Source organism: Stenella coeruleoalba (genome assembly GCF_951394435.1).
Source record: "Stenella coeruleoalba genome assembly, chromosome: 14".
Lineage (NCBI taxonomy): Eukaryota > Metazoa > Chordata > Mammalia > Artiodactyla > Delphinidae > Stenella > Stenella coeruleoalba.
This window is the reverse complement of record NC_137160.1, coordinates 89577277-89602265: the sequence shown is the minus strand read 5'-3', so window position 1 is coordinate 89602265 and position 24989 is coordinate 89577277. Positions and strand designations below refer to the sequence as shown.

Sequence of the window (24989 nt, the reverse complement as noted above, 5' to 3'; positions counted from 1 at the left end):
GGAAAAAAATTCAGCCAATACTACATTAATTTACCATGAATCAAGATTTATTCGTAGCTTTTCTGAATTTGCTTTGAAACAAAAAAACAAAACCCAAACAAACATCCCCCTGTAAAAAATCCTCCCACACCGATTCTCTCCAGTATAACTTCTCAGAACTCTTATGACTTTGCCACGCTCATTACAATGGTAGTTTTTCCCCAGGATAATTCTGTAGGTTTGAAATACTGCAGAAAGTCACTCTATGTTAAGTTCATTTATAGGGTTGCTTTTTCTCCTTAGAAGAGTATTTAAGAATTTAATAAATATTGCATGGTACATGAAGGCATTCCCAAATCATTGTTTGTATGACTTTCCTTCATTATGAATTTTCTGATGTCCAGGAAAAAGTACACCCTTACCCATGTGTTCTGTCCTGTCCTGAGCTGACAGATGCAGAATGAGACCTAATCTCTAAAAGTTTTCTCACATTTATTGGACATGTATCCTTTCCTGATAGGAATTTACAAATGTAGATTAAGGGAATCCTACCAGATGAAGAGTCTTCTTAGTATTGTTTGATTCCATCTTCTGGTATTACAAAAAGAATGAGCAGCTATTAATGGCTTTCCCATACATTCCTTGGGTTTTTCTCCAGAATACTGAATAAAGCAGAGACCACATTTCATCACAATAAGCACATTCACATAAGGCTTCTTTCCAAGAGTTCTCTGAAGTCAGAGTAAGGCATTAGCTGCTTTTTTTTTTTTTAATCCATACATTCTTAGGTTTTCTCTACAGTGTGAATTCCCTGGTGTTCAGCAAGGAATGAGTGGTAGTTAAATGAATTTTCATATTCATAGGTGTTCTCTAGCGTGTGTGTTCTCTGATGTTTAGTAAGGTTTGAGCTCCAGCTGAAGGATTTATTGCATACCTTACATACATAGGGCTTCTCCCCAGTATGAGTTATCTGATGTAGAATGAGGGAAAAGCTCCGACTAAAGGTTTTGTCACATTCAGTACATGCATAGGGCTTTTCTCCAGTATGAATTCTCATATGTTGTACAAGGGATGCATGCCACGTGAAAACTTTACCACATTCATCACATTCATAGAGCTTTTCTCCAGCATGAATTCTCTGATGTTTAATAAGGAATGAGTGGCAACGGAAGGCTTTACTGCATTCATTACATTCATAGGGGGTTTTGGAGGTATGGACACTCTGATGCCGGGAAAGGTGTGAAGAACGGCGAAATGCCTTCCCACACTCAATGCATTCATAAGGTTTCTCTCCAGTGTGTGTAATCTGATGGCGAATGAGTTCAGAGCCACTGCTAAAGGCCTTCCCACATCTCCTACATACATACTGTTTCTTTCCTATGTGAATTCTCTGATGTCGAGTGAGGTTTGAGGCACGGCTAAAGGCCTTTCCACATTCGGTACATTCATAGGGTTTCTCCCCAGTATGTGTTCTCTGATGTTCAATGAGGAATGATAGGTAACTGAATGTTTTATTACAGTCTTTACACTCATGGGGTTTCTTTCCCGTATGTATCATCTGATGTTTTACGAGGTTTGAGATCTGGCTAAAGGTTTTCCCACATTCCTTACATACATATGGTTTCTCTCCAGTATGAGTTCTCTGATGTAACACAAGGGAAAAGCGCCGACTGAAAGTTTTTCCACATTCATGGCATCCATAGGGTCTCTCCACAGTACTAACATTCATATGTTGAGACAGGGCTTCTTGATGGGAAACTGTCACTTGCCTGATATATCCCTGATTTCCCTGCAGCATCTCAGTATCACCCTCACATTTCCAGCCTTCTTTAAAATTGGAATACTCAAGGCCTTGGCTTAGAAATCTTTCAAATGAAAGATTTGAAGATCTTATCAAATACTGGGATGAATCATCTTCGTATATGACATTTTTTGGAGAAAACTCTTTGATCTCACCATTTGACTCTGAAGCTGAAAAAACAAAGCAAATGTTTCTTATTTTCTGTGTTGAGTAAAATAAAAGCCACTCCTCCATTTTTAAATGAGAATTACATTGGAAAAAAAAAATCTTAGCATTGCATTGCTTTTACAGTTATCATATATGACTCTGAAATCTGAGCAGTAGATCCAGAAATTCAGAAGACATCAAACAGAGGAGAGCTGTAGGTGAATAAGGAGAAGATTAAAAATAAGAAACTGAAGGTGAGGGAAAAACAGAACTATCAGGAAGATAAGTAATTGTAAAGGATAGGTGGTTAATCTTCCTCACCTCCAGGTAAACTTTATTTGCTGCCAGAATGACTTGAAAATGACAATTTCATAATGATGCTAATAGACTACAAGCGTTCCTCAGGTCCCACAAAGAAATGAGATTGTGTTCACTTAGTGCCTTTGGAACATCTTACAGTAACTTATTCTGAATGAATGAATAAAAAGGTTTCTCTGAATATCTTCTAGCATCCTCACTCTACCTCTAACTTCTAAACAGACATGTGAAGCTCAATTTAGGGATAACAGTGTCTTTCCATCAGATGCTTTTGACAGATAAACACAGGATTTTCTCCAGGCTAAATTTTAGTAAAGGATTTTATCATTTTGGGAGAACAGAGTTTTATAATATACAAAAGTTTAAAAAACATATCTTTATTCTTAGGAAATATGTGGAGTTAACGGCTATGATGTATACAATTTATTCCCAAATGTTTCAGGAAAAAAAAATCATATACCAAATGACAAAACAAACAGGGCAAAATATTAGCCACGGGTGAATGTGAGTAAAGGGCATATGGGTATTTTTGCACTATTCTTGCAACTTTTCTGGAAGTTTAAAATTATTTCCAACTTGGTATATAAATTCAACAAAATCCCAATCAAAATCCCGGCAAGTTATTTCACAGACCTCCAACAAACTGATTCTAAAGTTTATACAAAACAGCAAATGACCTAGAATACCTAACACAGCACTGAAGGAGAAGAACAGTCAGAGGACTGACACTTGACTTCAAGACTTCTGTAGCACTACAGTAATCAAGACAGTGCAGCCCTGGTGAAAGACTAGACAAGTAGATCAGTGGAACAGAGTACAGAGCTCAGAACAGAGCTGCATAATTATGGTCAACTCATCTTTGACAAAGGAGCAAGGACATCACAAGGGAGCAAATACAGTCTTCTCAACAAATGGTACTGGAACAACTAGATAGCCACGTGCGTAAAAGTGAATCTAGATATAGATTTACACTCTTAACAAAAATTAACTCAAAATGGATCACAGACAAAAATGTAAAACACAAAACTATAAAACTCCTAGAAGTTAACAAAGGAGAGAACCTAGATGATGTTAGAGAGTGATGACTTTTTGGGATAACACCAAAGGCACAATCCATGAAAGAGATAATTGATAAGCTGGACTTCATTAAAATTAAAAACCTCTGCTCTGCAAAAGCCAATGTCAAGGGCTTCCCTGGTGGCACAGTAGTTGAGAATCCGCCTGCCAATGCAGGGCACACAGGTTCAAGCCCTGGTCAGGGAAGATCCCACATGCCGTGGAGCAACTAAGCCTGTGTGCCACAACTACTGAAGCCTGAGTGCCTGGAGCCCATGCTCCGCAACAGGAGAGGCCGCTGCGGCGAGAGGCCTACATACCGCAACGAAGAGTAGCCCCTGCTCGCCACAACTAGAGAAAGCCCACGTGCAGCAACAAAGACCCAACACAACCAAAAATAAATAAAATTCATTCATTAATTAAGTTTTTTTTAGAAAAGCCAATGTCAAGAGAATGAGAAGACAGGATGAGAAGACTGAGAAAAAATAGTTGCAAAATACACATCTGACAAGTTATTACCCAAAATACACAAAGAACTGTTAAAACTCAACAATAAGAAAATGAACAATTCAATTTAAAAACAGGCAAAAGACATGAACAGAAACCTCACCAAAGAAGATTTACAGATCCACGTAAGAATATGAAAAGACATTCAACATCATGTCATTAGGGAACTGTAAATTAAAATAAGACACCACTTCACACCTATCAAAATGGCCAAACTCCAATTCACCGACAACAACACATGCCAGTGAGGATGTGGAGCAACAGGAACACTCATCACTGCTGGTGGGGACACAGAATGGTGCAGCCACTTTGGAAGACAGTGTGTCAGTTTCTTATAAAACTGAACATTCTCTTACCATACAATTCAGAAATCACATTCCTTGATATTTACCCAAGTGAATTAAAACTTACATCCACACAAAAACCTGAATGTGGAAGTTTATAGCAGCTTTATTTATAACTGCCAAAACTTAGAAGCAACAAGATGTCCTTCAGTAGGAGAATGGAAAAGTAAACTGTGGTACATCCAGACCATGGGCTATTACTCAGCACTAAAAAAAAAAAAAAAGAGTTATCAAGTCATGAAAAGATATAAAGGAATGAGCCTCAAATGCATAATATGAAGTGAAAGAAGCCAATCTGAAAAAGGCAAATATCCTATGAATTCAACTATATGACATTCTGGAAAAGGAAAAACTATGGAAACAGTAAAAAGATCAGTGGTTACCAGGGGTTAGTGGGGAGAGGGGGATGAATAGGCAGAGCACAGAGAATTTTTAGGGCAGTAAAACTATCCTGTATCATACTAACATATGGATACATGTCATTGCACATTTGTCAAAACCCATAGAATGTACGACACTAAGAATGAAACTTAAGGTCAACTATGGACTTTGGGTGATAATGATGTGTCAAGGCAGGTTCATCAATTGTGAAAAATGTACCACTGTGGTGTGGGATGTTGACAGTGGGGAAGACTGGGCAGGGGGATATATAGGAACCCTCTGTACTTTCCATTCAATTTTGCTGTGAACCCAAAACTGCTTGAAAGAAAATAAAGTTTATTAATTTAAAAAAATCATTACAGTATTTTCAGGGAAGGTTTAGAGTATTTTAATTGCTACAGTAAAGACTGAGAGATATAAATATACAAATTCACTAGCATCCCTATAGAAAAACAATATAACTTCTTAGAAAAGAAACTGAAGAAAGTTGCTTAAGAATTAATTCAACAACAGGTGTACAGGGATTTTACAAAAAAAATTCAAAGTCTTAAGAAGCTGTGCAGATAACTCCTAAATCCTACTTTAGCTCAGCATCACCTGGGAGCTTGTTAAAATGTAAATTCTTGAGTTCCACCCCAAACCTAATAACTTAGAATTTCTGGAGTGGGGCCTGGGGATATGTATTTTAAAATGATCCAAAGGACTAAACTTTGAGAAGAACTGTGATATCTCTCTTAAGCACCAGAATATGATACTCAATTGCTACTCGACTATCCCAGAGACCCAAAACTCAGTAAGTCACAAATTGATATAATCTTTCCCTCCCCTTCAAACTTGTTCATCCTTCTTTTTTTTTTTAAGGAGCTAATAATACCAGCAAAAAGAGTGGTGTCAACCACAATTCCTCAATCTTCTTAATGTCTTTTATCTAGTCAATCACCAGGTCTTTCTGAGTCCACTTCCTTACGTTGTTACCGTCTGTATACCTTCTTCCATTCCCTGGACACCTCCAAGGTTCAGGTGATGATTACATCTAGCCTAGGTTATGGCAACAACTCTTAAATGGCTGTGCTGTTTCCTAGTCTCACTTCCAATAAATCTGTTTTCCAAACTGCAGCTAGAATGACCTTACTAAAATGCTCGCCTGCCTGCCTAAAATCTTTTGATGACTCCTTATTAGCCTACGGATGAACTCTAAGTTCATTAATAAGACCTATAAAACACCTGCATGATCTGACCAGTGCTTTCCCTAACCATCCTTAATTCCCACCATTTTCCTCCTTACACTTTATACTTTTGCTCAATCTAGACTGAACTTCATACTCTCATTTTATTAGTATGATCTTTATACATGCTGTAACTTTGCGGTTTTGTTTCAGTTATAAAATATGAATGGCTCCAGTCCTGTAAAGATGGAGTAAGTACACTCCAACCTGGCTCTCCCACTGAATACAAGTGAAAACCATGAACAGAATGCATAAAGCAGCTAGCTGAGAACTCTAAAAAGTAAATGGGGAACTTCCCTGGTGGCGCAGTGGTTAAGAATCTGCCTGCCAATGCAGGGACACAAGTTTGAGCCCTGGTCCGGGAAGATCCCACATGCCGCGGAGCAACTAAGCCCGTGCACCGCAACTACTGAGCCCGCGCACTGCAACTACTGAAGCCAGCACACTCTAGGGCCCATCTGCCACAACTACTGAGCCCGGGTGCCAAAACTACTGAGCCTGCATGCCTAGAGCCCGTGCTCCGCAACAAAAGCCATTGCAATGAGAAGCCTGCGCACCACATTGAAGAGTAGCCCCCTCTCGCCACAACTAGAGAAAGCCCATGCACAGCAGTGAAGACTCAATGCAGCCAACAATAAATAAATAAAATTAAAAAATTTTAAAAATCTATTTTAAAAAAAGTAAATGGTAGCAAGCTGCTTGCAGAAGGAAGCCAGAACACAAAGTAACACTGAAATGGTGATGAGTTTCTTGGGTTTTTTCCCCCCCTCCAGTCTCTCCAGGCCTAAACTCAAATGCAGCCTGAAAGCAGGAACTGGGCAGCAGGTGTGAGAAGAAAGAGCTCCATGAGAAGCCTCTATTTCTGTTCTTAGGAATGGGAAAGGGGAGTCCATACTGGTTAGAGAAATCTTATTGTTTGTTCATTTCTGATTCTCTTCTGCCCAAACCCAAAGCATGTTGCAGCAGCTGTGGTCATACAGGCAATTAAACCTCTAAGGCAGGGTAACCTTCCTCCCTCAGCAGAAAGATCAATGGTCCCAAGAGCAGAGAGGTAATACTCCCCCTTTTTTCTTTTTCTCTCCATCCCCTCGCTGCATGGCTGCAGAGGCAGACAAACTTGCAGGAAGTGCAGAGGGGAACCTACAGGCCTGCCTTTCTATCCAGAAGGCCTGAAAGAGGGGGTCTGGGAGCCAAAAAGGCAAGGGGACATGGTGAAAAAGGGAGCGCAAGAAGATGATCCCATAAAGTTGTGTATGAAATTCTGGGCTCCTCCCTGAGCTGTGCATGCATGGATCTGACCCTAAACAGCACACCTAAAGCTGTGAGAAGTGAAACAAAGGGGAACCCGCTGCCTAAGGGGAACCCAGTGCCCAACACCACTAGGAGGTGCATATGGGGACAAATAAGAGAGATCTGAGAAGGCTTTGAAAACTGGACTGTCATTGGAACCACATTCACAGAAGACAGGTTAGAACTGTGGCTTCAACTTACGCATATCGACAGCCTGCTTGAAGTTAACATCTCAACAGGATTTAAATAAGACCCAAAGTCTTCATACTTAAAAAAAGTTACAAGTCAAAGTTATAGGACATAGAGAGAAACAAGAATTTCATCATCCCACAGGGGAAAGACAATCCAATTATAAAACAAATTTATGGAGTATTTATATATGGACAGTGCATTAAAATGAAATTAAGCAAAACTTAATTTTGATGTGAAAATATTTCAGTGATGTAGAAAACATCCCTATACTTTATACATGATAGTGAAGTACTGTGTAGTGAAATATCAAGGTATCTGTAAATTACATTATTCAGCAAAAAAAGGGATGAGGTGAGGCAAATACAGTAAAATGTTATCCATTATTAAACCCATAACTAAGACTGTATAGATTTATGCAAAGATAGAAAAATAGAAAAACAAAAACTAGAGAACCCAGAAACATGCGCAAAAACTGACACTTAACTTATGACAAACCAGTGAAGGAAAGGACAGACATGTCAATAAATGGTGCCTCGAGAACTGGATGTCCATGCAGAAGAGACCAAAACTGACCACTAAGTCACATGACACACAAAAATAAATCCAAAGTTGACCATGGATCTAAATGTGAATGCAAAGTGACGTTTTAAAGAGAAAATCTAGGAAAATGCCATCATGACCTCATGGTAGGGAAAGATTTCTTAAACAGATCAAAAAAATATATATATATATTGGGACTTCCCTGGCGGTCCAGTGGTTAAGACTCCGCACTTCCACTGCAGTGGGCAAGGGTCTGATTCCCTGATCAGAGAACCAAGATACCGCATGCTGCACGGCACAGCACAGCCGAAAAAAAAGAATACTAATCATAAAGGAAAAGACTGACAAATCTGACTATACTAGAATTAAGAGTCTCTGTTCATTAAAAGAGGTTTTAAGGAGAAAAGCCAGCCACAGGTAAGAGGAGGTGTTTGTAGTGAATATAATTACAATGATTTGTATCCAAAACATACAACTCCTACAAAACAAGAAAAAGATGGAGAATCCAATAGATAAATGAGCAAAAACCTTCAAGAAGCACTTCATAAATGAGGGTATCTAAATAATAAACATATGAAAAGGTGCTCAACCTCATTAGTAACTGGGGAAATGCACGTTTAAACCAGAATAAGCTACCACTGCACACTCTCCTGATGGGTGAAGAGCATGATGCCTGGCAGTACAGGGCATTTGGTAAACATGGGGAGCAGCAAGAGGAACCCCCTTACTGTGTCTGTGGAAGTGTAAGTCAGTAAAAGCACTTTGGAAAACATTCTGGCATCATCTAATGTGTGAAAGAGATACATTATCCTCTGACTCAGCAATTCCAGTCCTAGACATAAACCACAGGAACCCTGTGCCAGGAGGTACCAGGACCCAAGGACAAGAGCAACATTGCTTACAATAGCCCTAAACTGCAAACAACCCAAGAAGCCATCAATAACAGAATGGATACAAACTACTAGATAAGTATGCAAAATGCATGAATATTAAAAATAATTTTGAGAGAAGCAAATTAATATATACATTATGATCCCCTCTATATAAAGTTCATAAACATACAAACCTAAACTAGTGACTAGAAACACCAACAGTTGATAAAGCTATAAAGAAAACCAAGGAAGCTACTACCATTAAAGATTACCTTTGCAGGGGGCGAGGTGGGGGGGTGGGTGACTGGGACAAGCACCCGAAGAGCTCTTAGGGACCTGGCAGTGCTGTGTCGACTGACCTGAGTGGTGGTTACATGGGTGCCTTATAATAATTTAAGCTGCACATTTACGTTTTATGCATTGTCTGTGAGCTATTTCCCTTTTCCAAAAAGGTACTGGAAGAAACACACAAAAATTCTAAGAGCTGTATTAAAGTAGTAGAATTAGAGGCAATTTTTCCATGTTTCCCCTTTACCTCACTTCCCTTGTACATAGTTTTATGGGTTTTATTACTTTCAAAACATTTAGAAAAGAACATTTTTCTTCAACTCATCCTTTCACGAGGAAGTCTCTGGGCACTTGTCCCACCTCGTGACTTCAGCTCACACAGGGCTCTTTCCACATCCTTCCTCCTGAAGGTCTCGCTCTCACAGCCAGAGCTTGGTTTTCAAGGCATCCTCTGTTCCCTCACTAGTCCTACCATTAGTTGCTTCTCCATAAACATAAGTATTCCCCTGTTATCTCGAGAGGACCACTCCCTAAAGGCCAGTATACTTCCATTAGAGGTTTGCTTCAGAATCAACTATAGAACTTATGGAAATTCTCATAAACACATATAATTTAGGCTCCAAAGACCTTCTATGTCAGAATCTTCAAGCACGGTGCATGGTCATATTTATTTTTAAAGAGCTTCACCAGCAATTTTATTTCAACCTAAGGTGAAGAAGGCTTTCAGAGCCCTTCTCAATCAACCTCATTGCTTCTGTTTTTCTTTCTTAATATAAGATTCCCACATCCCTACTTGGAATTTTTTTCTAAGATATATTCCAATGGTTTGTTGCACCTCTTCACTTGGAAATACCATCCTCTACTCACACCATGCATATCTCAAACTAATTCACCACGTTTTGTTTTAAACTGACCCTTTTCCTGTCTTTTATATTTCTATTACTACTATCCCTATCCAAATTACCCAGGTCTATAACACCAACTGGAAATTCCTTTCTTCTCATCGTTGAACTGCGAACTTGAGGACCTCTAACAAAGTTATTTACAGACCCAATTTATCTCACTATGCCATGCCTTCTACTCTCTGAGGCATACCACCTAAGAGAAAGTCTTAACAATATTAAAACTTCAATAAATATCATTAAAATAGGGACCTCCCTGGTGATCCAGTGGTAAAGAATCCGCCTTACAATGCAGGGGACGTGAGGTTCGATCCCTGGTCAGGGAACTAAAATCCCACATGCCGCGGGGCAACTAAGCCTGCGCGCCACAGCTACTGAGCTCACGCGCCTCAACTAGAGCCCACCTGCCGCAAACTACAGAGCCCACGCACTCTGGAACCCGCGCACCACAATGATTAGCCCAGGTGCTGCAACGAAAGATCCCACATGCCTCAACGAAGATCCCGCATGCCAAAATTAAGACCCAACACAGCCAAAAATAAACCTTTTTAAAAAATTGTTAAAATAACACATGACTGAAAGAATAAACCCATCAATTAACCAAAGTGTAATGAATCACTTTTTCAAGAGGGTTAGAACAGCAGTATAAAGAAAAATATATATACCTTTTAATTTAGACAATGGAAACATATAAGTCAATTTTTAAAAAGAAAGGGAAGAGAAACCAAAGAGAAATAAAATTCAGAGTCCAGACAGAGCTAATAATGAAAAGAAGGGACACATCTATCTGTGAGAAAGTGAGGAAAGGATGAGAACTGAAGGCAGACAGGTAAGTGGGTGTGAGTGGTCCCCTTGCTGTGGGCAAGACTTTACAGTCCCTGTATCTCCGGTACCTTTAAAGGAAAACTTTCCATCCAGCATATAACAAAGTACTGCTTTCTCATTTACTGGGTGGGTTGTTATTTTAAAAACTTCCCCACCAGCTTCTAACTCACTCACCTGAAAACAGACCTCTGCTCGCATCTTTCCCCAGCCACGGCTCTTTCCCTTGCTCCAGTAAGGAAACCACATGTGGCTTAGAAATGTTAAGACCTGCTTGCGGAAATGAAATAAATTCACAATTAGTCCCTGAATCCTTACGAAAGAGGGGCCGTTATTAGAAATGCCAGATGTAAGTATGAAAGATTTCTAAAGATTAGGTGAAGTTCTAATTCCCCTCTTAAAAGCTAATAAAGGACTTCCCTGGCTGTCCAGTGGTTAAGACTCTACACTTCCACTGCAGGGGGCTCAGGTTCGATCCCCTTGTCAGGGAAGTTCCCATGCCATGCAGTGCAGCCAAAAAAAAAAAAGAAAAGCTAAAACAAACAAACAAACAAAAAAAACTTACCTCCCTTGGGAATGTTCAGCCAGGTAATCAAGATTCGCAACAGCCATCCTAAAGGTCAAATTCTGACTGAGGGGAGATGAGAAGAAATACCTACCCAGTGAGACCAGGTGGCCATAGTTCTCCAACATTACATGTCTGTACAAGTCTCTTTGAGCAGGCTGGAGCCATTCCCACTCCTCCCGGGAGAAGTCTACGGCCACATCTCTGAATGTCACTGACCCCTGAAATGACACACAGACATCTGCACAACCAGCACCCATGCTCCCAAAGGCTCTGATCAAGGAGTGAAATGAGTCCCACTGTGTATGGTGGACAGTGTATAAGTAGCGCAATGACAGTTTTCAAGATTCTGAGTAATTATTAAGAGTATAAGGAAGAGACTAGTTGTTTTGTTTTACTGTATAATTGAAGAAAAGACGAAAAAATATACATGCTTTGTCCTGAGATAATTTACAATTTTGTGGAAGATAAAGGACTATACATGTGAATAACATGAATTTCTGGCTTTGGTTGCAAAAATTCTTAAGATCTCACCACGCTTTATGAATAATGAAGACAATCCCTTTACGTGTAATAGGGAGAGTATATTTTCCTTAATACCAGCCTATTTTAATATGATCTGGCAAGAATTTCTTCGTAGGCACAACTGGCTGTAGCAGACAGCAGCAGCTCCCGATTAAGGGGTACACATTCAAGTTTACCACAGCTAACCCCGTTTCTGAAGAAATAGCTGTGATACTTAGCAATGTCGCCGAACAAGACGCTGAAGGCTACAGTACAAGGGCCTCCCAGGGTGGAACCTCCAGCTTCTTCCCTTGGGTTCAGGATGAGTAATAAGCCCCTGTTTGCAGCCTGGTTTTGCAGCACCTGAGTGACCCACATAGCTGTTAGGCATGAACAGGGATTTTTAAAAGTCCCAAACTAGTAACAGCCCCAGAGGTATGACAGAGTTATATTTTACAGTTTAAAAAAAATTTTAAGTGCCTATAATCTGTTATAGATTACTGACTAATAAAAGAAGCTGTTTCCTAATGTAAACAGTAGGCTCTCCAGAACGGAAGGAAACTGGACTTCCAGCAAAAGTTGAAGAGCCTCTGGCTTTGGAGACAAGTATGACAGAAAGTAGGACAGAGAAGTGACACTAAAACCAGATGGACTAATTTGGAAGGGCTGGTCTTCTTATCCCCGACCTCTGTGAAGCACAATTGCCAGCCACGCATTTAGCCTCCACCAAAACAACAATAATCAGGGTTCCTTGCTAGAGAAACTTCACGTCTTGCCTAAAAAATGAGCTCGGTGAGTTCGGAGATTTTGTTTTGCTCCCCGCTGATCCCCAGGACCTAGGAAGCGCCGTGCAGGAGAATCACGTGGAAGGACTGTTAACGTGCAGACTGCCAACCCGCACACGCACAGGTTCGGGTTCACAAGGCTGGGGTGAGGCTCGAGAATACCCAAGTCCAGCAAGTTACCAGGTGATGCCGACAGAGCTGATCCAGGATCACGCACTGAGACCGCTGATGCAGGCGTGAAAGGAGACGCCCAACGGAAGCAGGAGTCAGCGAATGAACGGCAGCGGGGGCGAGGGCAGAGAGTGAAGCCCTCCACGTTCCAATTCCGGGGAAAGGAGGCGCAGGACAGCCCGCTCTAAGACCCGGCCGCCCGGTCAGCGCCCGCCCCGCGACCGGCCCCGCCTGCCCTCCCACGTCCTCTTAGGCGCCAGAAGGGCGGCAGGGGGAGAAAGCCTGTGTTCCCTGTCCGGAAAACACAGTCGCGCTGAGGAAGAAAGGAAACACCAGCTCACCTGAAACATGGCTCACGGCAGGGCCCGCGGAGAACCGAGCGTGGAAGGCGGAGCTGGCGGGGAGAGCGACAAGCTGACGCGCGGGCCGGCGCCCGGGCTCCGCATCCACCGCCCTCGTCACGAGGGTCAGGGACGCCCGCGACAGCTCCCTCCCCGCAGCGGTGGGGGCTCCGAGCCTGGGCCCGACCCGCGCCCCCAGCGCCGCTGCCTTTAACGGAGCCGCAGCTGGGGCGTCTCCTCCGCGCTGCTGGCCGGGCAACCAAGGCTTCCCAAGCTCGGGGCAGGACCACCGCCCCCGGCCCCCCGGGCCCCGGCGGGGACAGGCTCGGGCAGGGCGGGCCCTTCCCCTACCTCGGCCCGCGCAAGCAAGGCTCTCGGCTCTGCGACGGGGACCCCGAACCAGCGTCCCGCAAACTGCGCCTTCCGGAGCCTCAGACCGACCGCGACCAGGCCGCGGGCCTCAGACAGCTCTCCTTCCCAGGACCCACCGCGGCCTCGGCGCGTCGCGGGCAGAGTGCCCGCCCCACCCCCTACAACTCCCAGGACACCCCGCGCCCGTAACAGGGAGAACGGGGGTCTCAGATAACTACACTTCCCAGGGTCCACTGCGGCCTCAAACTGAGGCCTAGCCGTCCACGCTCGGACTACAACTCCCAGAACCGACTGCGGCCCCAGCCGTTCCATTCAGGACCTCCAGCCCTGGCCACGGCAGTAGCAGCCCCCGCAGCCCTGAGGAGTCACTACTCTCAGAGCCTGGAGCCCCGCGGGGCGGCCCAGCCATGGCGGCCTGGACGGCGACCGCCCGCACGCTGAGGCCAGACTGGCGACCTGTCCGCATGAGCAGAGGAGGCAGCCGGGCTCCCCTTGCAGCCCTGCCGTGGGAGTCCGCGATTCCTGGGGGCTTCCTTCTCCCTGCGCTGGTGGCTCGGTCCCGAGCACGGGGGAGGTCTGGGGACTAAGCACCTACAGAGCTCCAAGCCCAGGGGATGGGAGGCCGGGTGCAAGCTTTGTATTGAAATGGAAGGGTTAGGAGAGAGGCTGGGCCCGCTGAATCATGGAATATTGTTCTAAGTGGAGCCAACAGTTTATGAGTTTATGAAAAAAAGATTAGAGACAACAAAGGAAAATGTGTTATCAAACAAACCTTGTGTCCACTCACCTGCCCGCAGTAAAGCCGATCTACTGACACTGGGTTGTGATGAAGGAAAGTGCAGCGTTTATTGCAGGCGCCAAGAAGGAGTCCAGGGAACTAGTGCTTAAAAGGCCTGAACTCCCAGAAGGCTTTCAGGGAAAGGTTTTTAAAGACGGGATGAGGGAGGGGGGGTTGTGGGGTGTGTGATTGGCTCTTGGACCTTCTTCTGATTGGTTGGTGGGGAGGTCATCAGGAGTCAACATCATTGACCTTCTGGTTCCATCTGTTCTTCGGTCTACGGTGGGCAGCCTACAGTTTACTTCTCCCAGCTGGTAGGGGTTTCAGAGCTGCAAAACAGCTCAAAGGACACGGCTCAGAATAGTATCTACAGCCCTTGAGGAGGAACTAAAGTTCCTTGACTTTGTTGAATAGCTAAACTATTATTATTTTGTCTTGCTTGACTATTTTCCTTTCTTTCTGCATTTTCTCACTTCTCTGATTAAATTTGTTCTTTGGAACTTGGGGAAGGCCTAGGAGGCTAAAGTTTTTCTACAAATAAGAGGCAGGTGGAGAATGAGGTGGGGCGGGGAGAGTCTGTCCTGGGAAGGCCCCATGGGGTCCTGCTTGGTTACAGTCCAATATAAAAGCTGGAAGAGAAAAAAGGAAGAAAGAAATTCACTGGCCTGGTGAAAAGAGGTCAAAGGAGAGGTGGCTTGAAAGGAAGAGACTGAAAAAGTAAGCATCCTTGTGAAGGAATGTTCATGCTGTGAAGTGACAAGACAATGAAGAGTTTTAAAGAGGCTGTGACGTCTCATGTGCAGTGTGGTGCAGAGTGGTAAGGGTGAACCAACAGGAAGAAGGACTTGAGCCAGGAAGGCCACTGAAGGCAGTGCTTCTGTATCCTGGGGCCCGGGAACTGGGGCTACGGAAGACTGATTCAGGAAACAATTTAAAAGAAGAATGTAAAGGACCTGGTAATGAATTGGATACATGGAGGAACTAGGTTTCTTGCTTGGGTGAAATGCTTCCAGAAGTACATTCTTTAAAACCGCTTCTACCACTGTTATCCACTCTCATGACTTCAACTTCCACTTATACAACTTGCCCAGATATTTTGGTTAATCATCGTATTTCACTATGACGATAAAACACAGGATAAGACAAGTTTAGGATAGAAGAAATGGATTCATTCGGGACATGTTGAGATCAGCGTGTCCGTGTTTAATCTTAACTACTAATCTTGTCCAAAATATTATTTCTCACCTGCAATCTTGCTATAACTTCACATCAAATTCCTCCAAATCTTTTCTTTATACAGAAGTCAGCCTCACGTTTATAAGAGCAATTCCAAATATATTCCTCTGCTTAATATAATACGATGGCTTTTGATTGGTCTGAAGTAAAGGAAAAAGTCCCTAACATGGTCCTCAGTACTCAGCATGATCTTACCCCTGTCTTGTCAAGCTCTTCTTATGGTATTTCCCTCCTCTCTGACTGTGCTAACCTTCTTTCCCTATATACCATACATCGCAGGACCTTTGAGCATGTTAATTTTCTCTAACCCTGAAAAAGTTATCTATCCCTTCATACAATAACATAATTAGTACATTTCAGTTTATCCTTCATATTTCAGCTCAAGCAACTCTTACTCAGAGAAGTGTTCTCTGATCCCAGTGTGATCTCCGAATAAGGTTCCTTTGACTGTAAACTCTCCTTGAATCCTATACTTATTCTCTTTATCATTTACAATAATTTGCAATTGTATTTGTAATTATTTATGTGTATTTATGATTATTTGTTAGTAATTATCTTCCTCACTAGCTTATAAGCACTATGAGATACACCCATAGCTAGCACATTGCTTGCCACAGAGGGCTCAATGAATGACAAATGGACAGCACCAAAATTTAATATTGTTGCATGGTGAGTGAAAATATCTTGCTTTAATGTACTTTTTGCGATACTAAACAACTGTTTATTGACTAGGTCTTATTTATCTTGTGTGAAACACCTGTTCATGTCCTTTGCCTGTTTTTCCATTAGGATCCCTGTGTTTTTATTATTGATTTGTAGGAGTTCTTAGTGTGGTGGGATTTTATAACTTTCATATGTATGTTTCAGATACAGCATATTCTCAAAAGTCATTACTTGTATATTCCCTTTGGGGTTGTGTGTGTGTGTGTGTGTGTGTACATGCAGTAATTTGAAATTTTTATGCAGTCAAATCTATCAGTCTTTTCACTTCTGACTTTTGAATTTCTCTCATTTAGAAAGGGTATCCACATACCAAATTTTAAAATACACCCTATACTCTTCTAATACTAAATCCCCTTATATCTGGGTCTCTTTCCTCTGTTTTGTTCCACTGATCTGTTCTTCTATTCCTGTACATATCATATGGTTTTAATTACTATAGCTTTCTGGGAGGGCATGTCCCCTCTTTTTCTCTTTTCTAATTTTTCTAGGTTAGTGTTATGAGTTTGCCTCTCTGGGTAAATTTTAGAATCATCTTGCCTAATTCCCTATGCAAATTCACTAGAAATTCAGTTGTGACTATTCAATCTGAAGACAGAAACAATGCATTCCATATAAGGGGACAACTGAATGACGGTGGATTTCTCATCTGAAACCATGGTGGCCAGAAAGAGATGGCACAACATTTTTCAAATGCTGAAGAAAAAAACAAAACTGTAAACCCCTAATTCTCTATCTAGCAAAAATGCTCTTCAGAAATGAAGGGAAAATATAGACGTCCAGATGATGAAGACTTTCAGATGAAGGAAAGCTAGGAATTTGTCACCAGAAGGCCTAACTGTAAAAGACTGGCTAAAGAGGTTCTACAATTATAAAGGAACTGGTAACAAAAGAAAAAACAACAGTGGAAATAAGGGTAAACATAATGGACTGTCCTTCTCATGAGTTTTCAAAATCACATTTGATGGTTGAAACAAAAAATTATAATACCATCTGATGTGGAACTTAAGACAGTTATATTAATGCATGGGGAGGGTAAAGGGACTTAAATGGAGGTAAGGTTTCTGCACGTCAGTCAAAATGGTAAAATGTCAATACCCGTAGACTGTGTTAAGTAGGGTGTGTATATTGTAATACCTAGTGAAACCACACACACACACACACACACACAATACATAGAGACACACTCAAAAATACTTTGAATGATTAAAAATAGAATTCTAAAAAATGTTCAAGTAACCCAAAGAAAAGCAAGAAAATGGAAGAGGTATGAGAAACAGGAAACAAAAATTGTAAAAAGTCCCAACGTATGTTCATGTACAGAAACAGTACACACACCTATTTAGATGTGATTATACTATATATTTTTTGCTGTTTTTCCTTCTCTTTCACAAACGTACTAAAAATTCTCACTGATTACTCTTTCCTCTGCCTACAGCACTCTGTAGGGTCTCCACTCAAATTATCTTCTCACAAAGTCCTTTCAGAACTACTCCATCCAATTGCAGCTTCTCTCACACTCAAGTTATTCTACATCATATTGGCCTGTTTTGTTTTTATCATAGTATTTATCTTTACTAGATATCTTCTTCTTTTAAAATTTTTTTAATGATTATTGTCTACCTCCCCTCATTAGAATATAAGCTCCTGAGAACAGAAACCTATTTGGACCTTTACCTCATTGCCTAGAACTGTGGTACATGATAGGTAGCACATGGTATGTATAGGCTCATAAAATATTTTTTGCATAACTGAATATATTCAGTAAGTATCTTTGTAAATGTGCATGCTTGCATTGTATCAATTTATCATAGGTTAGTCAAATAGATAAAAGACTTAAATGTTAAAAATAAAACTATAGGCAAGTAACAAGACAATTTTATAATCTATAACATTAAATTTATGAGGTGAAATCTATGCTTTATAGTTGATCTCAATATATGTTTGAAGAATCTTTTTCATCCATGATATTAAAAGTATTCATATAATTGTATATGATGCTTTTATTGTTTCTTATATTGCAATTATAAAATTATCCTTTTTGGAATTTCTATTTTTTAGTGTGATGTAGGGATGCTGTGTTATTGTTTTGTCCAAAATGTTTGGTTGTAGGTCCCCAAAACATGTATTGAATAAAACATCCTGCTCTTAATTTTTAAATCAAATTTCTTCAGTGGCCCAGAGATCACATAGGGACAAACCAGAAGTCTTCTGTTCAAACGGGCTCCCAGACTCTGTCACATGAAGCTAACTTTTGAACATATTTTTTAAGAATAAGAATATAAATATATCCCCCTCAGGTTTCTCCTTTTATTGACTAACTTTTTCCTGTTCTATGGCCATAGTTTCAGCAGCAGGGATCAGAAGCAAGAGACAAACCAAACCTTATGAGCACGGTGTACACGTTTTTATGGACGCATGTTTTCATTTTCCTTGGGCATATACTGCTGAATCCTGTGGTCAGTACACATTAAACTTTTTAAGAAACTGCCCAACTCTTTTCCACAGTGGTTGTACATTGTTTTACGTTCCCACCAGCGATGTATGAGCGTTCTGGTTCCTCACATCACTGCCAACACTCTGTACTGGAGTCTTTTATGTCTGGCCATTCTCAGCTTAATTGTTTCTTCTAAAAACATGAGACAATCCAAATGTCCATCAATAGGTGAATGGATGGACAAACTGGCATAACCATACAGTGGACTACTCAGCAATTAAAAAACAGACTACCGGGGCTTCCCTGGTGGCGCAGTGGTTGAGAGTCCGCCTGCCGATGCAGGGGACGCGGGTTCGTGCCCCGGTCGGGGAAGATCCCACATGCCGCGGAGCGGCTGGGCCCGTGAGCCATGGTCTCTGAGCCTGCGTGTCCGGAACCTGTGCTCCGCAACGGGAGAGGCCACAACAGTGAGAGGCCCGCGTACCGCAAAAAACAAAAAACAAACAAACAAACAAACAAAAAAAACAGACTACCAATACACACAGCACCATGCACAAATTTCAAAAACATCAGGATGACACAAAGGCTTACTTATTGTATAGTTCCATTCATATGAAATTCTAGAAAAGACAGAAGTAATCTACAGCATTGGATGAGAGATCAATCGTTGGGGTCAGCGGTGGGAGTGAGATCTGACTGGGAAGAGGCATAAGGGAACGTTTTGAGTGATGGAAATGTTCTACATCTTGGTGGGAGTGGTGGTTATACAGGCACAGATATTTATCAAAATGCATGGAACTTGGGACTTCCCTGGTGGTCAAGTGGTTAGAACTCTGCACTCCCACTGCAAGGGGCCCGGGTTTGATCCCTGGTCGGGGAACTAAGATCCTGCATGCCGCGTGGTGCAGCAAAAAAAGAACAAAAAAGCATGGAACTTGAACTCTACATTAAAATAGGTACATTTTATCAATAAAATTTATTTTAAAAATGTGGTTCTGAAGAAAGAATGAAGATGGATACACTAAAATTTGTTAAAGGGACAATCTTTAAAATAGCAGGTCTAACCCCGTAGAAAGCAGCAATTGATCAGAGCCTGGGCCCTGTGGAGGACAGATCTATCGTGTTTTATAAGAGGTAGCAAGTACCCAAGATGCCCTGATAATGCACACATGCCTCAAAAGGTGGGAGGTAAAGCCCCCAAAGACTTAGGAGCCTGATATCAGTGACGTTTTTAGAAGTTTAGTGAACCAGCAATGCTGGGACAGCCCTCTAAAGTAAGGGATGAGGTACTAAAACTCACACCCCACACCACAACACTTTGAATGTGGAAGGCAGTTGGGGACACGCTTGGAAATTCTATGTGAATAATTTGTGGGTATCTTGGAATGCTTCAGTTTTGAGCGGAGCCCAGAGCAAGAGCTCGGCAGCAAGGCCCAGGGCCTCATCATCCAGATGAAGCCACATGATGCCGCAGCTCTTGCTGTGTTAGGACCCGAGGCAGATGGGATGCTGTGAGGAGTCTTCTTCAGTCTCCAATAGAGCTACAAAGCCCTCGGATTCAGTAGCAAGGCCATGACTTCTGTGGCAGAGAATGACTCTGCCTTGGAGAAACAGATTCCGGCATGCCACGCCGGCATGCTCTAATGACACCAAGCCTCACTGCTGTGCAGTCATTGACCAGTGACGGCCATCCTCAGGTGGATTATCGGGTTCGTGGACTGCTGCTGCAATTCATCGTTTTGTGGAAATGATTTATTTGGGACCGGGCCCTGGAAAGTCCAAAAGTAAAAGGTTTAAATGGGGAGTCCAGACCCCTGTGTCCCTCGTGGGGGGCTCCCTATGGCCACTGGCCGAGGAGGAGACAACTCAGGCCTGGCTCACAGATGCATCAGCACCATCTGAAGGGACCACTGATGTGCAGCCCCCATTCTGTGAAGACCCTAAAGGACAGTTTTAAGGGAAAACTTCCCAGTGGTCAAAGCTGTGAGCAGGACTCTTGGAACCGTGCTTCATGGAGGAGGAGGGGTGGCTGGGAACGTGGATATGGACCAATTGCTTGGTAGAAGTAACTGACTCAGCTGGTTGTTAGAATCCCAACAGGAACAAAACTGGGACAGCAGGGACAAGGAAATATGAGGGAAAGGCCATGTGGTTGAGCTCGGCACTTTGCTCGTGGACATCAAGCATGTGGGGTTCTGTGTTTCACACTGATGCCGAGAAGAGGCAGAGAAAGAAAACGGGACAGGGTGACTCATCTTGTGCAGATCCAACGACCCATTTTAAGCAAAGATAGTGTAATAATGGGATGGTGATCACGGGTAAGTCCACCAGTATTAACATTCATCTGCTTACACAGAAACAGTCAGTAAAATGGCCTGTGGACGGCTCCTAAGTTTTACAGTATGTACTTGTGACCCAATGACAGGGTCTATCCTCAAGGATATCCAGCTTCTACACTTTTTATTACAAAGATAAGACCTTCATAAGCTGTCCCTTTATTTTGGACCTTAAGATCCCATGATCAGTTAACCACTTCCAAAGGTCTCTATAGGTCCAGCAATTCTGACTACCATCATGGCCTGAACCCACTGCAGTTATAAGAGGGGCGGGGTGGGGGAGCAGCCATTAGCGAATGACCGTAACGGAGAGACCCTTAGCTCGGGACCGTCAGCCTGGCGGCTCGAGGTCCCACTGGGCCAACAGTCAGACGCGCAGGGGTCATGGGTCAGAGAGTGCGGTGAGAGGTGGATCGCAGCCTTCTCCCCAGGGCTCTCCGGGTCCTCCAGCCTTGGGGCTGGTGGGTGAGCTGAGGGCCAGCTGGGTCCTGGGAGCCTGGCTCCCTCGGTGATGATGGCTGGGCAGGGTCTGGGGACCTGGCCCTGAGGGCACCACCAGCTGAGATCTGCCTCTTCAGCCGGGCCTGGGTACCGGCGGGAGGACCCAGACCGGGTGCTGGACGAGCACGCCAGGGCAGGGTGACCAGCCCGTGCAGGGACCCTTTGCTCACAGGCAGGACCTGGGCCTTGGGGGCGAAAGTCAAGCCTTGGGACTTTGAACAAGTAAACGAGGGATAATGATGTTGCTTTGCTCATGGGATTTGTTAAGGGTTAAAAGCCGCCAGGAGGCTTAGAAACAGAACAGAGACTAGCTAGCTTCTGTTTTGTTAGAAGTTTACCGGAACATCATGACCTGACGGTGACCTGACCTCAAGAACAAAGGGTCTGACACCAAGAAGTCTGCAACAGCTACCCAGGCCCCTCCCTCACCTTTCCTGTAAAAGGGCTTTGGGGAGAGCTTTCCAGGAGTTCAGGGTTTTTAAGGCATGAGCCACCCGTCGCCTTGCTTGGCCCTGCAATAAACCTTCCTCTGCTCCAAATTCTGACGTTTTGTTATTGTTTGGCCTCACTGTGCTGTCGGGTACATTGACTTATGTTTGGTGACACAGTAACCATGCCCACCTGGCTTCTCAAAACTAAATTCTGCTACCAGGACTGCTCCCTCGCAGAATCCTACACTCCCCTCTGATAGCAGGGGTCTCACTTCAGCGGCAGCATCTTCCCTCTTCACCCTTAGCCGATAAGCACATTTTCTTTTATAAGATTCAATTTATCAAAAATTCTAGACCTGGCATAACGTTAAAGCAAGCAGATGCGTGGTTAGGGCTGGTATGGGGGCGGCTTGGAAAACAAGCACATTGTTACAGGATGCTGGGACTCCCATCTCCCCGTAGTGTCTCAGTGTCCGGGTAAAAGAAGTGTCTTCTGGTCTCTCTTGGGGGTCAAAATTGTGGAGAAATTGGTGAGTGAATTACTCGTGATAAATCTAGATCAACAATCATATTTCTTTAAATACTTATGCAAGGAATTTCTGCTGCCTTAGGATTGGCCTCTACCATGTCCAGCTTTCAGTTAATTAACTGAACAGAAACAAAGGTACTGACAGATCAACGACATCAAAATCTTGTTCATTGTAAAAGCTAATAAATAAACTTCTGCCAAGATGGAACAAGAATAAAAGGGAATTCACAAATATTGTTAATGAAAAATTCAGGACTTCCCTGGTGGCGCAGTGGTTGAGAATCCGCCTGCCAGTGTAGGGGACACAGGTTCAATCTCTGGTCCAGGAAGATTCCACATGCCGCAGAGCAACTAAGCCCGTGCGCCACAACTACTGAGCCTGTGCTCTAGAGCCCATGAGCCACAACTACTGAGCCCGCGTGCCGCAACTACTGAAGCCCACACGCCTAGAGCTCATGCTCCGCAACAAAAGAAGCCACCACAGTGAGAACTTCACACACCGCAATGAACAGTAGCCCCTGCTCACCGCAACTAGAGAAAGTCTGTGTGCAGCAACAAAGACCCAACACAGCCAAAAAAAAAAAAAGAGGAATTTTTCAAAAAGAAAAATCAACATAACTAGATACAAAGATTCCAAAATTAGTAAGAAAATACCTGTAACTTGATGTTAATAAATGTGTAAATGACTAGAAAACCAGCCTCCCCAAACTTCCTGAATAATCTATAAAGTAGTGTGTAGCAAAGTGAGTCCTATGCTACCTTTGTGGTAAGTTGCTAACCGTTCACAGGGTGTCGCACAGCCTCTGGGATGCGTGTAGTGCATCAGGTTCCCAGGCTGCTGGCCACCTCATGTGCATCCTGCTTGACTGGAGTGATTTCACTGCCTCAGTGGAGCACGCTGATGTTCTATGCACGTCCAGATAGTCTGGATCTCTTCAGACTATACTATGACAGCCCTGGGATAAAACTGTGAATGTGTAATGCTGTCTGCTCCATGGTAATGCAAACATTTTCTGATCCTTTTTCCTGAGCAGGATAAAAAGAGTGCTCTTGTCAAATCAAAGGCTGCATGCCATGTACCCAAGGGCACGTAAATCTGCTATAGAAACAAGGCCATGTGTGCAAGTTGGACCACGACTTGGCTATGGTCTAGCTTAGTGTTTAGCCTATAGCCATTCTCTAGGATACATGGGCTTCTACCCGGGCTATGCTACCGAACCAAACAGGGACATGATAGGGACAACCCCCTAGGCACCCTTCAGGTCTTTAAGAACAGCACTAATCTCTGCCACCCTCTCTCTCAGCCCCTACCTGGAAGGCAGTAGTGTTTTTTTTAAAAAAAATAATAAATTTATTTATTTTGGCTGAGTTAGGTCTTCGTTGCTGCACGTGGGCTTTCTCTAGTTGCTGTGAGTGGGGGCTACTCTTCGTTGCGGTACGCGGGCTTCTCATTGTGGTGGCTTATCTTGTTGTGGAGCACGGGCTCTAGGCACGTGGGCTTCAGTAGTTGTGGCACGCATGCTCAGTACTTGTGGCTTGCAGACTCTAGAGCACAGGCTCAGTAGTTGTGGCTCGCGGGCTTTACAGCGCAGGCTCAGTAGTTGTGGAGCATGGGCTTAGTTGCTATACGGCATGTGGGATCTTCCTGGACCAGGGCTCAAACCTGTATCCCCTGCGTCGGCAGGAGGATTCTTAACCACTGCACCACCAGGGAAGTCCCAGTATTGTTTTTATTTACTATCTTATCTGGGGAGTAAGTTTCAGAGTCATCCATCTGGCCTTCCCCAACATAGTGGCCCTTAACCAAAGTCCAGGGATCCAATGCAAGGGTTACTCTAATTGCCAAGAATGTCCACCCCGTCCAACAGCACAGAGCCTCTCTCACCATGGCTGATTTGGCCACTACAGAGTGTCTAAAATAAGAGACCAAGACTGAGCCCCAGCACAGCACCATTCCTTGGGGAGACCAACTGGCACTTGACTATGTTGACCCTCAAAAGGCTGGTGTGTTTCTCATAGGAGAGACACATCTTCCAGGTATGTGGTTTCTTTCCTGCCCACAGGGCCTCAGCCAGCACCACTATCCAGAGGCTTATGAAATGTCTGATTAGCCAGTATGGGATCCCACATACGCTGCATCAGACCAGAGGACCCACTTTGCAGCCAAAGGGTGTGCAAGACTATGCCCAGCACAAAAGGACCCACTGGGTGCACCTGTAGCTGCTTGTGCAAGAGAGCTTTGGAACAGCCTAGTGAAAGCACAGCTGAAGCCCCAGCTCAGAAGCAATATTCTGTCAGGACAGGGTGCCACCATTCAAAGTGCAGCCTATGAACTGGACAAAAGCCCTTTATACGGTGCTGTGTTCTCAAAGTAGAAGAACCCATGGGTCTGGGTGCTGAAGTGAGGGTAGGCCTCACCTACCACCGCTACCAACGACCCTCCAGGGGCCTTTGTGCTTCCAGTACCGTCCACTCCGGGCTCTGCAGAGTTAGAGGTCTTGAACCCCAAAAGGGACACACTTCTCACAGGGACAGAGCATCTTCCACTTAATTATAAGAAGCCCATGACCGACCTGGGGACTGTGTGCCTGTACCCAGGGACCATCAGGTGAGTGAAG

The 24989-nt window shown here is 43.5% G+C and overlaps 1 protein-coding gene across 3 annotated transcripts; it reads right to left on the bottom strand.

Annotated features, from left to right (window-relative positions):
• Positions 1–13723, bottom strand: ZNF140 (zinc finger protein 140). Of its 3 annotated transcripts, none has more exons than XM_079942471.1 (5): positions 13383–13723; positions 13032–13084; positions 11325–11451; positions 10843–10938; positions 1–1950 (listed from the first exon to the last, which is right to left on the bottom strand). In XM_079942471.1, exons 2-5 carry the CDS (start codon positions 13038–13040, stop codon positions 764–766), a joined length of 1419 nt encoding a protein of 472 aa, XP_079798597.1. In that variant the 5' UTR covers positions 13041–13084; positions 13383–13723; the 3' UTR covers positions 1–763. The 3 variants fall into 3 exon arrangements, with proteins under 3 accessions (XP_079798597.1, XP_079798598.1, XP_079798599.1); XM_079942472.1 differs by having other exon boundaries at positions 10843–10935; XM_079942473.1 differs by lacking the exon at positions 10843–10938.
• Between the last annotated feature and the right edge of the window lie 11266 nt (positions 13724–24989).

Coding starts and splice junctions, on each gene's coding strand:
- ZNF140 (XM_079942471.1), bottom strand. Junction 10,939..11,324: donor TGGCCACCTGGTCTCACTGG/GTAGGTATTTCT, acceptor CATTTCCGCAAG/CAGGTCTTAACATTTCTAAG. Junction 1,951..10,842: donor GAGCAGAGGTCTGTTTTCAG/GTGAGTGAGTTA, acceptor TTGTTTTTTCAG/CTTCAGAGTCAAATGGTGAG.